The sequence below is a fragment of the Vanessa atalanta genome, chromosome 7 (assembly GCF_905147765.1).
Source record: "Vanessa atalanta chromosome 7, ilVanAtal1.2, whole genome shotgun sequence".
Taxonomy (NCBI): domain Eukaryota; kingdom Metazoa; phylum Arthropoda; class Insecta; order Lepidoptera; family Nymphalidae; genus Vanessa; species Vanessa atalanta.
Window position 1 is genome coordinate 10,702,146 of NC_061877.1, and position 14,879 is coordinate 10,717,024.

General features: G+C 31.5%; 1 protein-coding gene across 2 annotated transcripts in view; it reads left to right on the forward strand.

Moving 5' to 3' along the window:
• LOC125065154 overlaps positions 1-14,879 on the forward strand; it is a 96,121-nt gene that overhangs the window by 77,926 nt on the left and 3,316 nt on the right. For both annotated transcript variants that reach the window (XM_047672623.1, XM_047672625.1), the window contains exons 2-4: positions 8,022-8,218; positions 10,287-10,415; positions 14,617-14,736. In XM_047672623.1, coding sequence (XP_047528579.1) covers positions 8,022-8,218; positions 10,287-10,415; positions 14,617-14,736 — 446 coding nt within the window. The remainder of the gene's footprint in view (positions 1-8,021; positions 8,219-10,286; positions 10,416-14,616; positions 14,737-14,879) is intronic.

Genomic DNA, 14,879 nt, shown 5'->3' on the forward strand with positions numbered 1-14,879 from the left:
ATAATTAGTTTAATAGCACAGTTAAGTTCAACAAATATAACCGTTGAACTTAAGGCTAGTATATTGTTATGCCATTTTGGTTCGGGACTATGCCCATTGTATTATAATGAGTCCTTTTTTGTTTAAAGCGATTGTACATTGATTACTAAATATTAAATATGTCGTTGAATGAAGAGCTGAGATAGCACAGTGGTTAAAACGCGTCCGTCCTAACCGATGATTGCGGGTTCAAGCCCAGGCAAGCACCACTGAATTTTCATGTGCTTAATTTGTGTTTATAATTCATCTCGATCTCGGCGGTGAAGGAAAACATCGTGTGGAAACCTGCATGTGTCTAATTTCAACGAAATTCTGCCACATGTGTATTCCGCCAACCCGCATTGGAGCAGCGTGGTGAAATATGCTCCAAACCTTCTCCTCAAAGGGAGAGGAGGCCAGCGGCGGGATAATTTATAGGCTGCTAATGCTAATGTTTTCAACAAACACCAAATCTAACTGAACTTATGTATACTATTTGAGATTAAGAATTTCATTGAAATAAGGTTTCATAATTTTGGCGCCAAATGTAGATGAGTTTACTGCAGTTTACAATGAAATGAAATCAAAATAAAACATGTCATAGGTTTCGAAATTCTTAAAAAATCTTTTGAATAAGTGCGAAGTTTCGCGGGAGACTCACTTGCTATTTATAAATGACGCATTTTTTTATAATATAAAGTAACAGTAATTGTGTTTACTTATTCCATCACGCTACTCCATTGCGCGTTAGTGGCTACACATATGATGTCACATCAACGACGAGCAAGAGATGAATTATAAACAAAAAATAAGCACATGAAATCTTGTGTTGCTACTTGTAAAAAGTTTTATCGCTCAAAACACTTTTGTGCCAAAGATGACACTGATTCTCATACTGTTATATTATGAGTATATACATAATGTAAAACTACTTAAATTTAATTGCAAAGTATATGACTATTCCATCTATAAAACGATTTACTAAGATATATTAAAGTCCTCAATCAAAAAATATATTGCGTACCTAACACTGGCAACTATTTCAGCCGCTATAGGAATATACAGTGATACAGAATAAACAACGTCCAAATTTTATTCTTATTTAACAACTTTAAATACATTAAAAACTTTTCCAAGCAATGAAGCCGAAAATAACAACTTTTTTGTCATCTATTCTGGTTTAACAATTAATGAAGATCCGTTAGTCTCTTACGTAGGTAAAATATTAGAGCCAAGTGTACGTACGCAACACGTTTTGGCAATTATCGCGTGCACGTTTTTGCTTGACAATGAAGAGGCTAAATATTTTTGTAGAAACAAAATATCAATTTGATGACATAGTTTGCTTATATGAAAGTGAAATTAAATTAAATATAGAAAAACCAAAATAAGTATTTTATTGCTAAACGTACGTTTGAAATATAAATTTAACAACTAGAAATACCAAATTGGGAAAACCCAACGCTAAAAAACAAAACAAAACAGTTATCTGACTATAGATATATAAATACATATATGCCGACGAATTGAAAACTTCCTCCTTTTTGGAGTCGAATAATATATGTCACATATTAATTAACTTTTTAAAATATAATCATAATAGTAAAAATCATACTATGAGTAAAAAATCTAAATTACAAATCGAGTGAGTTTATTTAGTATTCGAAATAGCGAAGGAATTTAAAAGCTTAGCTGACGTTTCATTCGAACAGTCATAACAATTTTCATCATAAAAATAATAAACGAAATCACATGAAGTTTGAACGAGAAATTCAAATAATTAAACCATTAGTAAAACTTGTATGTTTCTTCCTAATATTCAACAAAGTGCACTAAACGGATCCGTCAAAACATTCGCTCTGATCTTGGAATGATCTTAACGCATTTAATTCTAGTTTTCTATTGTAAATTTGAGGAAGAAAGTGTAACTGGTTCTTTCAGCGCAACATCTCGTTCTGCACGAATTTATTTGTTGACCAATTGAGTGCACCATGATTTGCGTATTGATTACGTAAAAAAATATAATTAAAAAAATATACAAAAAAAAGCCGAAACCGAAAAAAAAGCGAACAGTTGATTAAACATTAAAATAAAAAAACGAAAATTGCCTCGACATTAACGGGTGTACACATTTTTTATATCTTTATCGCATCTGCCGTAACGAGCTTATAGAAAACGTAAAAGTACTACGATGATTTGTACCAACACCAACATACTACCATATATGTTTCTATCCTATGATTTACTATTACTTACTATTCTTTATCTTTGTATTAGTTACGTCGTATGGGTATGTTATAATATTATGATACAAATATAATTTATACCCAAGAGCACTCAGCAATAATAATGCTTTCTACCAGTGAAAAAATGTTAAGAATTGAATTGGAGTTCCGGAGATTACCCTTACATACAAACGAAAATTTTCTCCTTTATGATATTTGTGTAGATATATTAATTGTGATACACTACAGGTGTAAAATCAAGAAAATAATCAGGAAGGAATTAAACAAGAAGTATTGAGCAGTTCATCAGTTAACTTAACAATACTTTTGCGTAAGCCTAAGACGGTCTGGCCTATAAAAACAGCAATTTTATAATTTGTAGTATCATTGTCGTTCAAAACAAACGTTTTATGTGGTCGGTTTTTTTCTACCCGTGCGAAGCCGAGACGGGTATTCACAGTACAAATCAACACCAATTTAAATCGTGATAAATCATAAAATATACGAAATGGCACTCCTTTTTCCGACCAACACTAGCAACTTAATCCGATTCAATGAAAGTGACTCGATGAAATTGAACTCGCACTCCATAAAGAGAGCAATCAGAACGTTATTTGTGTAAAATCCTATTTTACAATCGTAATACGATGCATGTACTGTCGCTGTTTGCGGTCCACGGATATATTTAGCGCTTGCGTCGTTGCTATGGATTAAGCGATCATCTGTATATTTATATCTAGAGAGGTATCGCTCGTTCAATCATTGATGGTTGTATTAATTTCCGCAACTATTCAATTTACATGTTATATTGCCTTAATTTCCGGTGCTAAAGCTGTTTGTGTGTCTGGGTGGGTATTATTCTCCCAACATTGTTTTCACACCAAATATTTTTTTAGTATGTGTTTCATTTTAATTAGTAAGACCTTATAACTATAGAGACAAAAGTCACAGTCTAAGATCACGTTGGTAACATATAGACATTTAATAGATGAATTGTCTATGGACGAAAGTGACTCCTTATTATCACGTGGCTCATTAATTATCTACCTTATGTGTAAACATTTAATTTAGTATGTGAGAATTTCTTAAATGTTTTTAATCCAGTTGCGGTTCAGTTGGGAATTTTAGCAGAATTGACCCCCTGCTTAATACAGCCAATCAAAACAATAGGAGAGATTCATCAAATGTACTGACAATACGTTTTAGCAGATATTACTTATTTAAGAAGAAATTAACTAATATGAGCTCTTTAATAAAAGAGCTCAAACAACAAATACTCGTGTTCGAAAATCTTATCTTCTTAGTATTCATTTATTAATCGGCTATTGAGTAGATAATTTGTACATGTCTAATGACTAAAAAAATTATATGTTTAGATTTAACACAAAGATATATGTAGATATGTCCATCAAACATCCGTGGTCAAATGCGTTTAACATTGAAGCATTCAAGCATACATACATTTACAGGTTGTTATTAAATAGTAACGCTTAAACTGATTTTAAAATAAATTAATATTACATCGAAAATCAATATCAGTACATTTTATGAATGTTAAAGTGCAACGCTGTTTAATCCGATTCGTGTTCTTGTTCAATTCGCCGTATAAAAAATTAATGCATCAATGACTTTTGCTGTTGAAAAACTAAATGCTGAGTTTGAAATTGCACTGGTAGCTTTAAGTTGAGTACATTTAATAAAATTTAAAAACCGAAATCGTATTCGTTTTGCGTTAACGTTCGAATTTTAAAAGTTCTTTTTTTTTAATATAATTTTTGTGTTATATCTATGTGTGTATGAAAGTACATATGTATGTGTGTGAAGGTTTTCATCGCTTTTAAAGAATGCGCAAATGATTTAACTGATTTCTTTGTTAGAAGTATAATAGATAAGTATTTATCTAATTTAGCTAAGCAGTTTTTTATAATATAGAAATGACGTAAACGTCAAAGTTTTTCCGAACTTTAAGACAAATTGGCACCGAGACCATTTATTTTTATAATTAGTAGCTACGAAATATAATCTTTCTTTATTTTTATTGGTATACATTTTTGTCGTGAAAAAAGAAAAAAATATACAGTTTAAAATAATCAAACTCTGAAAAGTTTTTAATATTTTCGTTCTTAATGGACATTGAATATGGTTTAATAATCTTTACACGAGTGTTGAAAATACAATTGGTAGGACATGTCTCACTTTTGTTCAGGGTTGCGCGTTATCAAAATCATTAAAACTGAGATTACCCGCCGCGAAATTTTACAAATAAAAAATAATTTAGTAAACGAAAATATTGAAATGAAAATAAATTATGGTAATTGAAAGATCTCGTAATTCGTAATAAAACAGTGTGTTTAAATATGTAATTATTAATTAAGTAAAACTTCCTACTCTATATATAATACCATGTTCTTACATTAACATATGTATATGTATTACAACGTATTATATGTAATTGAAATATACACGATCAAATAGCATAAACGAATCTGATAACGCAAAAAACTTAATCAAATAAATGTATTAAATTGTTTGAAAATAACTAAGAGTTGTGATACTGGTTACAATATAAAACAGAAACCTTCGCGCAATACTGCTTTAAGATAAAAATAAACAAAATATTTTCGAGGCATCAACGTTAGTCAGTCTTCCGTAAACATTTTTTTATATCCATAGTTACCAAGCTACGAAGTCTTCCAAACCGTACTGGAGTTATCGAATCCTATTGCATATTTAAATATATCGGGTAATATCAATAAAGTCATACAGATTAAACAGCATATATATATTTCATTTGCAGGAATGTATTGAGAAATATATATTTATCTCGTTTTAACGTATATTCGTATTTGAGACAAATATCCCATCGCTCTTTTGTAAAAATAGATTACATAATATTTTGAACTGATGCCAGATTTAAACTTCGTTTTGTAAGAATATACAACGTGTGTTCCCTGGTCACAAATTAAAAGTCATTGTTATACTTAAGCGTCTATTATTTATAGTTCTATCTGTCGAACTATTTTATAAGAACTTGAAAACTCAATACGATAGAGAAATGCCACTATGATTATAATAATTATGACACTTAAAGGCTACACGGGTCAAAATAGCGTATCAGCTTAATCACTTTCCAACATTTCAGAACTGAGATACGAAGACTAACAGAATTGAACTGCACATTTCCTCAAAATTTGATATTTTTTTCAATAAAGCAGAAGACCTTACATTATTTGATTAAAATCAGCACCAAATCATTGCATATCTGAATATATGCTTAGACAAATACAAAAAACTAAGAGTTCTCGATGTTCTTCTCCGTCGAAACTTCATTGAAACCGTACTCTTTTAAAAAAAAAAACAGAAATTAAAGTGATTGAAAGTCTAGTCAATGATGCTTATATATAACTGACATACCTATGTTGCAAAGCAAGTTTAAATTTGTTTGAAAATTGTTATCCGATTAAGCACAAAATATTCTCCGTGATCAAATTTATTTCAATCGCTTTCATGATAAACAGTCGAAGTGTATAGATTGATGTACTGCAACGCCATCTAGTGGTGAGTTATAAATGGCCTTGGCATTTCAGGCCATTAAGGATTGTCATTGTAGCGGAGGCTATCGGTGAGGAAAAGCACTGGTAAAGGTGGAATCCTCGAGGGTTCTTCCTGACTGGTCTGTAGTAACCTGTCCGGGTACGGAAGAAAGAAAAGAAAGAACCCCAATACTATTCTCAATAAAACACGTTGATCGGTCAAACATTATCACTCTATTAATATCAAATACACAAGATCTATTTTTATATATAACATTTAGTTTCTTTATATTATATATTATCTTAGAAAATATGTCTTCCGCTAAGATTATACCATAAAAAGAATAATTCCAAACGACATTATATACGTCTTTCCAACTCGAAGACATAAATAACATATTGTAATATGGTATGAGGAAATTTCTTAACATTATTCTTTGTTTATTAATATGAATTTTGCTTACAAAATGGCGCCCACGTATCTTGAACGTTATTCATAGCTGATAAATTTAGTATTTTTTTGGGGAAAAAAAAATTTTGTTCAATTATATTATAATTATTCGGATTTAAAGATGTACCTAAGTGTATGCCAGGGACTAATACAACCTCCATTTTCTATAACTCTTATAAGAGATTAGAGGTACATTATCACTTGTTCGAATATAGCATACAATTATTAAATTAATCAAACTAATTAATTTATGCTTATAATTAATTTTATAGGCGACTAAATATAATATGCAAGGATAGTTGCATGTGAAAGATATAAATGAAGTACGATTAAAAAACAACATATAAAAACTCTATGTCATTAAACTTTTTTACTTTTTAGTCTTATTATTCATAAGTCATAATAATGAGATTAAAATGTATTTTCATAGACATAAATTACCGATTTGATTTATTTATTAGAAAAAAATATATAAAAACTTTATGGCTCAGAATCGGTTATAAACCTACGATTTTAGCTCATTACGTTATCAATAAATCAATCAGTCGAAGAAAAACAAAGAAATCGTAAAAGTGCCAATTTTAATTAAAGCGGATTACGAAAATGTGTTTAGATCGATATTATCTAAGGTTTATAAAACTATATAACACTCATCATAAGAATCGAGTGATCGTAGACAAAGTAAACAGTTTTTTTATATAAAAACCAATTAAGAACAGACTTGGATATTACACGTGACGGATCTTAAACAATAGCGAAGTAAATTTTTCAAGAGCTTTTTGTTACGAATTTAAATATTATTAATATATGGAACATAAAACTGAAACCCGCGTACAGTTCGGATCAAGTATTAAATATATTGATGCAAGGTAATCAACTTTCCTAATTTCACTATAAAATTATTAAAATATTTTAAGCCAAAAAAGGCATTAATACTTTTTAACGGATATGAATGATCTATATTTGGTGACAGATTAGACAACCAATTATAATTTAATTGTATTGGAATAAATTAAATATATATATATATATATATGAGCTAAAGAAAAGTTAAATGGCTATATTATTCGTTTAATTACAGTTGAACAAAATAAAACTGTGTTACAGCGCCATCTAGTAGCGACAAACGACAAAATTAATATTTTAACCTTCTCAATGAAAAAATACATTCATGGTGATCAGTCAATCGGAGCTGAAGTCGATTTACCTTAAACAGACCAAAATCTACTTACGAACAATGTGATATTTTGTAACGTTGACAAACAGTCAACGAAATTTCCGCGTTTCACTAAAATTAAATTTCACATGTCAAACGTCAGCGGCATTGTCCGTTAAACACGCTTTATGCAATACCCTGTGCAAATGTTTATTGTTACATTTAGAACGACGATAAATATATTAACACTTACGTATTTTGGCAATTTATCGTAACGCCATTTTTCAGTAGAATTTCAAAATTTTCCATTTTATGAAGATTCCATTCAGTTGTTCTGTTCTTTCAGAACTAGAAGAACTAGAAGTGGTTCTTATTTTGGAAATCTTTATTCCAATCGTCATTGGCGCATTTCACTGTCAGACAATTTTTCGGGATTGTTCTTACAGCATTAATAGCTCTACAGTCCTGTGGAGCTATTAATGCATTAATTACTAACTCAGACTAGTTAAAAAAATATTTAAACCTTAACGATATGTTATTTTTATATAGACATTTTCTATTTTCTATTTTTAAATCTCGACAGATTTGGTTATGCCACAAAGTACACATTTTTATAATAAATGTTTTATTTTTCGTAGGACGACGTCCACTCCCGGAGAGCCGTTGGTGCGTGCTCCAGCTGGCAAGCCGCGATGTCCTCCCGCCATATCGCGGCTGCGAGTGGAAAAAGTAGAAGGTGGTCTAGCGGTCGCTGGGGTGGTAGTTGCCGCCAATTGCCAGATCATTCTTCCTATCTTTGGGTTCCTGTTTATGCTGGTTGGATGCGTTCTTACTGGTAAGATAAATTAAATCTTACGAACCAACAAATTCACTGCCCATAGAGTGGACACAATTGTGAAATAATATCTATGAATCAAAAAATGAAAAAATGAATAATAAATAATTTCACGCGACAGGAAAATAGACTAGAAGGCATAGAAGATTTCTGTCTATTGGTACAGCTTAAGCTGATTTGGATAGGTACCGTCTTCTCTTTAGTGACTCCAAACATGGGTACTTATACGAACAAGGGCTTTAACAACTTAGGGATGATGTTAAATGTATGGTTCATATTTGTTATAGTATTATTAGCTGATTAAGAAATAACAAAGCGAAATTGTTTTAACATACCTAAACTCTTACATTTGGTTTTTGCTTGTTCGCAAAATGTAACACATTCTGTTTTGGTTCTTAATAAAAAGAAGAAAAAAATTATTCTGTCATTGTGGTTTTCCAGGCACTCATTTGGAGATCAGGTTGCTGGTCCCAATTGTATCGTATCATAAAATTATCAATATCTGGTTGTAGAGATTTCGCTTAAAATAAATATTGCAGAAGTTATTTCGGAACCGATACATAAGCAGAAAAAAAAGTCAGCCGTTGCATTTGTTAAGTATTTACGATAATTGCAATACATTCAGCAGTCTCATAAACCAAGTACTGTTGAAAGATGACGTCATACTTCACTTAGACACAACCATTTCAAATGTGTCTTGAATCTTCAAAGTTCAGTGAACTCCAAGTGAAGATTAATGGGAACGATGTTCCATATGAAAACCCTTCATCGCTCTTGTTCTGTTTGTATTTGATAATAAACATTTACATGTACGATGATAATCTTTTTCTATACTATTTAAATTCTTGTTGGTTCGGTTTTAAGGTTCACTTTTGAATGAATTAGATTTAATGATGAAAAGCTTTGTCAAAATGTTTTGTAGGTAACTATTAATAGCATTACTGTATTAGGTTAGGTCGACAAATAATACGCCCGCGGTTTCGCTTGCATTTTAGGACTTAGTCATCAGGTGTCAGAAATAAAAAGGCCTATGTCCTTTCTAGGAGTTAAAACTTGCTTCATAACAAATTTAATCAAATTCGGTTCAGTAGTTTGGACGTGAAAGAAGTCCAAACAGATAAAAAGACATGTTTAAATTCGGATTGATAGCATTAGTGTAGATTGTTTAGATAATCCTATAAGATATATAGCTTATGCCTCATGATAGGAACTGTGATATAAACACGAACATGTACTAAATACCAAGGATGAATTGAGAACAATGGAGGTATTGAAGAACGGAATTCCTCTGATAATACCGTCTTTTATTCTCATTTAAACAAAAGATTAACGAGAAAAGTGAATTCTCAAGAGACATTTAGTCGCTGCTTTTTGTCTACTTTTACGACAATTTATTACGATTAATGCCTTTTTTGTATCTTACCTTCAAATCGACTTCAGAAACAATCGAAAGATTTTTCATAAAACCTTTTTTTTTTCATTTATTCTCTTTTGTGATTCAATTCTTATTCAAGATTTGTTTTGAACTTATCGTTTTATTTACCACCGTTTTGGAATGCAATCCACGTGCCTTAAAGGATGCAGACATTGAATCCCTCCCGATATTTTTTTGTCGGTCACTCCTTCCTAGTAACTATTTAGTTACGAATTAGTAATTATTAATTATTTGGACGTGACAGCATTACTTTAAAAAAATTGATCCAGTTTAATAAAGCATAATCATGTTGCGGGCATTTCTAGAACTGTAGCGCTAATTCAAATACATATTTACATACATACACACGTAATCCACTAAAGGTTAACGCGTTCAACGAAGCAAATTAGCGAAGCCTTACATTATAAATTATGATGTCCCCTGACCGATTTTAGCTATCATCGACGGCAGATTTGCCGGAAGCATAGGAAAATCGGCCGTCAGATAAGACAAATGTACTAAATATTCCGATGGAATGGTAATCCGACTCATCCGTAAACTACAGACGTAGGATCAAAACGATTTAACGTCCTTATTATAAATATAGATACATATACAAAATAAAGTATGTAAAGTGATTATGTTTTGTTGCAGCGGCGTCGTATCGCGGTTGCGGTGAAAATGAGGAGCCTGACCACTACGCAGCGAGGATCGCGTTCACGGGCAACTCACGTGTCCTTGGCCCTGTTTGCATTGTCGCGGGCGCTCTTATGACAATAGCTGGTAAGTTCATGTTTGCATAACCTTAAGTTAAGTCTGAATTAACGCGATATTTCTACCCTTTGTGTACTCTGTACATGAGCTTGTAATTCATAAGCTATTAACATGATTGTTTACGATTAATATAGTTAGAAGTTTTTACGCACCGACGACGTACTTAGAATTATGTTTATTTTGTTTTAATTTTATATACATTTCTTTATGTTTATATGATATGATTGATAGACATAGAAGTATATCAATCATATCTACGTTGGGGTGTTTAAACATTAATACTTTAAACTGTAATCGTCTTGTTAATATTGACATAAACATAGGGTATGTAAAGCTACATCAAAAATTTGAAATTAATGACTGGTTAATAAATATTTATTTCTTTACTGCTAAAGTGTTCTGTTTCCTTGCTTTTAATGCGTGTAGTAAAACTCTAAGAATTTCGTATCTATATAAAATTGTGATATTCGGTTTTTTCTTAAAATCATTTGTGTATGCATTAAGAACTATACCTAATTTAGTATTTGTGTATGATATTGGACAACTAGAATAATTCTCATACGACACCTATTGGGTCCAATTTTGAGATTTCCTTTTTGGCACAAAACTAATTATGTAATGTCAATAATAAGTCTGGTCTACAAATATATATTTTATTAATAACTTGACTTCAACGCCATCTATCGTAATAACTGCACTAAAATGATATTGTACATTCTTTGATCAGTAGTTATTGTAGTTAATTTCGAAAGCAAATCAAATTGCACCCAGATCACCATTTTGGGGAAACATTATTGTATATGAATTTATTTTTACTAATATATTTTTTATAAACTGTATAAAATCATAGCTGGTGGAAGCGAAAATGTAGACAAAACTCTTTTAAACACTACGGATGATGAATTAAAATGTCTCTTCGTAGATCGTAATGTTTTATACGGCGCAGTATTGATAAAGGATATTTCAGTTGAATTATGCAAATTGATATCACGAAGTCTACAACTCAAGCTTTGTTACGAAACAAAACAGATACACAAATAACAACAAATAACGAATTGTATACAACATTCCAAGCCGAAGTACCTTGACTTTCATTCAAATTACAGAAACATACCGTGTATTCAAACAGAGTAGAGTCACTGTATTGTTTCTTAGAGGCTCTGTTTCTCTGCGACATTGAAAATTCGTCTCTTAGGTGTATATTTCGAGAACCTTTTGTTTTTGGAGGAAATCAAAATTTTTGAAATAAGGTTCATGCCTTATAGAAATCGTAGTTTGAATTCTTTTTTTTTTTCAAATAACTTTCGCTTAAGACATGGGCTTACTAATATAGGGGCCAGGATTCCAATTAATTTTGTAAGACAGAGGGTTACAATTGTTTTTTTATTCTTGAATAATTTGAAGCATGTTGATGCTCTTTTATAATATGTCAATCTAACTGTACATAGTCTAGTTTGAAGCATTATATTACTAATTAATAAGTTGATAACTACCAACAGATAAACAATTGACCCTCAAGATTGTGCGCAAACTATTGCGGTTTTGTTAAATAACATGAAGTCTAGTCCTATAAACTCACTTGTCTCACTCACTAATATATTATTATAAACTCACTTGTCTTAATATTATGTTGCAAAGAAACATCCGTTGATGTGTCAGTTAATTTTTTTGATCAGTCGTTTTCTTAAATTATTTCGTAAAAATGACGTTGACATTGCTCTACAAAAGAGTTACTTAAGGTAGTTTAATAACATGAGAAATAAGCTTATCTTTATATAAATATTACAAACAAAACACGGGATCTCCTAATTAGACCCTTGCGTATTCAGAGCATGACGCTAAATATCTTCTAATTTCGCTCACTGCTTTATCCGTGTGGTTTTAACAAAGACTCTATATTTATTTTGCTTGTTCTTTCGTCCGTTTTGGGTTTTAATAGCGACCTTATTTAAATTAATTAAACTGTCGGTAATATATATAATACAATAAGATACAAAATTATTCAAATTTTAGTTGTATTTTAGACGTTTAGATAATAATCGCTTCACACGACATTAAAGTAAAGCTTGTACAATACAGCCGAACTATTCTGCAAGATCATACCGTATCGTTACCGTATAAATAATTACCGTGTGGAATGGTAGCAAGAATGCTAGCAGCATTTCCCTGTTGAATCGCAAAATCAATACTCTGGGCAAAAAATGAACCAGACCACCTGTCACCAGTGGAGGCAATAAGGCGAGGTCCAAGTTCCAACAGCAAATCGGACAAAAACATAATTTGGAATAAGACACGAATGTTTGGATCGTTTGTTCGCTTCGGCTTTTTCCGGTCCTTAATATTGTTTCTCTGATGATATGAGACGGTGACAGCGAACCAATGTCAGTCAATCAGAACTCTTGCCATTGTCACGTTTAATTCCACGGGGCTCAATAAGAGAAGGAGCGTCGGTGGTGATAAGAACCTTATTTATTGTATCATTAAGAGAACCGTGACGGAAAATCCTACCTGAACTCCTTGTATAAGAGAGATCATGGCATATGAGTTTGAAGCACAGCGGTGTTCTCAGTCGCAGATCAATTGATATGCGGAATCCCAAGATTTTTAGGGGGTAACGTATGAAACCTGTGGCCTGGCTCTTTAGTTGATTTATTTTCGACACTACAATATTGTTTTATTGGTTTATTACATATTATGATTAATTTATAACTAAAGTACGTCATTGGATATAAAATTCATATCGAAATACGCGTCGTAAAGTGATCGAAATATAATTTACTAAGCTGTAATTATATTAGTCGACTAAATAAAGAAGGAGGTTCTCGATTCGGCTTTCTTATTTTTAGTGTTATTGTTTAATTTTTCAAAAGTTACTGACTATGAATTCATATAAAAATATTTTTTTTTAGTTAAAGTGGTAGGTAAATCTGCGGAAAATTGTCAATAATAGTAGGTATTGGTTTATTTTTAATTCAACATGTCAAGAAAAAAATACTAAAAATATACATAAAAGTTAACCCTTTGGAACAGTGAGGGCGTATCTATTTATAGATGACGTAGGGTAAATACGTCATAAAATTAATTACGTTGTTATAATACCTATTTGTATATATTAAGGTAACCTTTGACAGAAATGAAAGCATATTAACAAAATAGTTTTGCTTTTAGGTTTAATCTGAGAGTCAGACACGACTTCGTGATGACACACTGCTGACACGACAAAAATGTCGTGACGTTTGAATTTAAAACGTTTAATAAACGCGATGAGACTGTCATTCACGAACTTTTAATTTGATATCACGATTTATACGTTGGAATTTTTTTTAAAGAAATGGCTAACGATTTCTTATGAGTCTTACCTTTAATTCTTACGATTCAAATTTACTTGTAAAATAGTTGAATGAAGTATATAACTTGGTTTGATTATATGTCAACGTCACAATGTCAAGTAAATAAAAGATAACTGACTAATGATAACACCATCTTCAGCTTAAAGGCACTAACTATACATCATTGGCACTTTTCGTGTAAAACGGGTAATGTAAAGACTAAGAGGATAATATGTTTAAATCTATACTGTTGTTCATCTGATGATATGTGGTATACAGTAAGTTTGAACCCCAAGGATATAGATTTTTTAAGCCTTACGCGAGCGAAGCCGCGGTTGACAACTAGTTGACAATAAAGTATTTTCAGCTTGAGCTCAAGTTATTAAAACTATTAGTTATGATCGTCTGTTATGATTTGTTTCTTCTCAAACTTTTAATAGTCATTAGTGATATGCCAATTAAATTTCACATCTTTTGTATGGGTGTTATTGGATCCAAATACTTTTATAATATGTTTGTCGTAGTTAAGATTTCCAATAGGGTCTCTAAAAGGACCCATACTCGTATTATCATCTCTGACGTAAAGGCAATCCCAGCCCGCGGTACAAATGAATGTTCCAATTTGTACCTCGGGTAGGTGAGAAAAGTTGTATCAGTCGGATATAATATCTGAGTTTCGGTAAGAAGGAGGATTGTCTGGAAAGGCACGACCATAATTTATTCTACCGCTGAAAAGCAATCCGTATTTCTGTGTTTTAGTATATACGATACCTGAGTCAGTTACAATGCTTTTTGTACTAGCGTTAGCGCTTACCATAACCTAATAATAAATAAATTGTTCATCCAGCAATGTGAAATGTGTAAATATTTTTTGTTCTCAGGTATTGTTTTATGTATGTTGATGCGAGCCGCTCAACGCCGACAGCGAAGACTGGCTTTCCATTGTCCCATACACGGAGACTTCTACCCCCTCAGTCCACAGAATAGCAGAAAATACTCACGTAAGTAAAATATTTCGAATCGTCATGTTATGGTGTTAAATTAAATGAAGCTATCACATGTAAACAATTCAATGTTATATAACGATATTGTAATAATGAGCAAGTGCTTCCTCTTTTATCATAATTTTATCCGAGAGTAATTC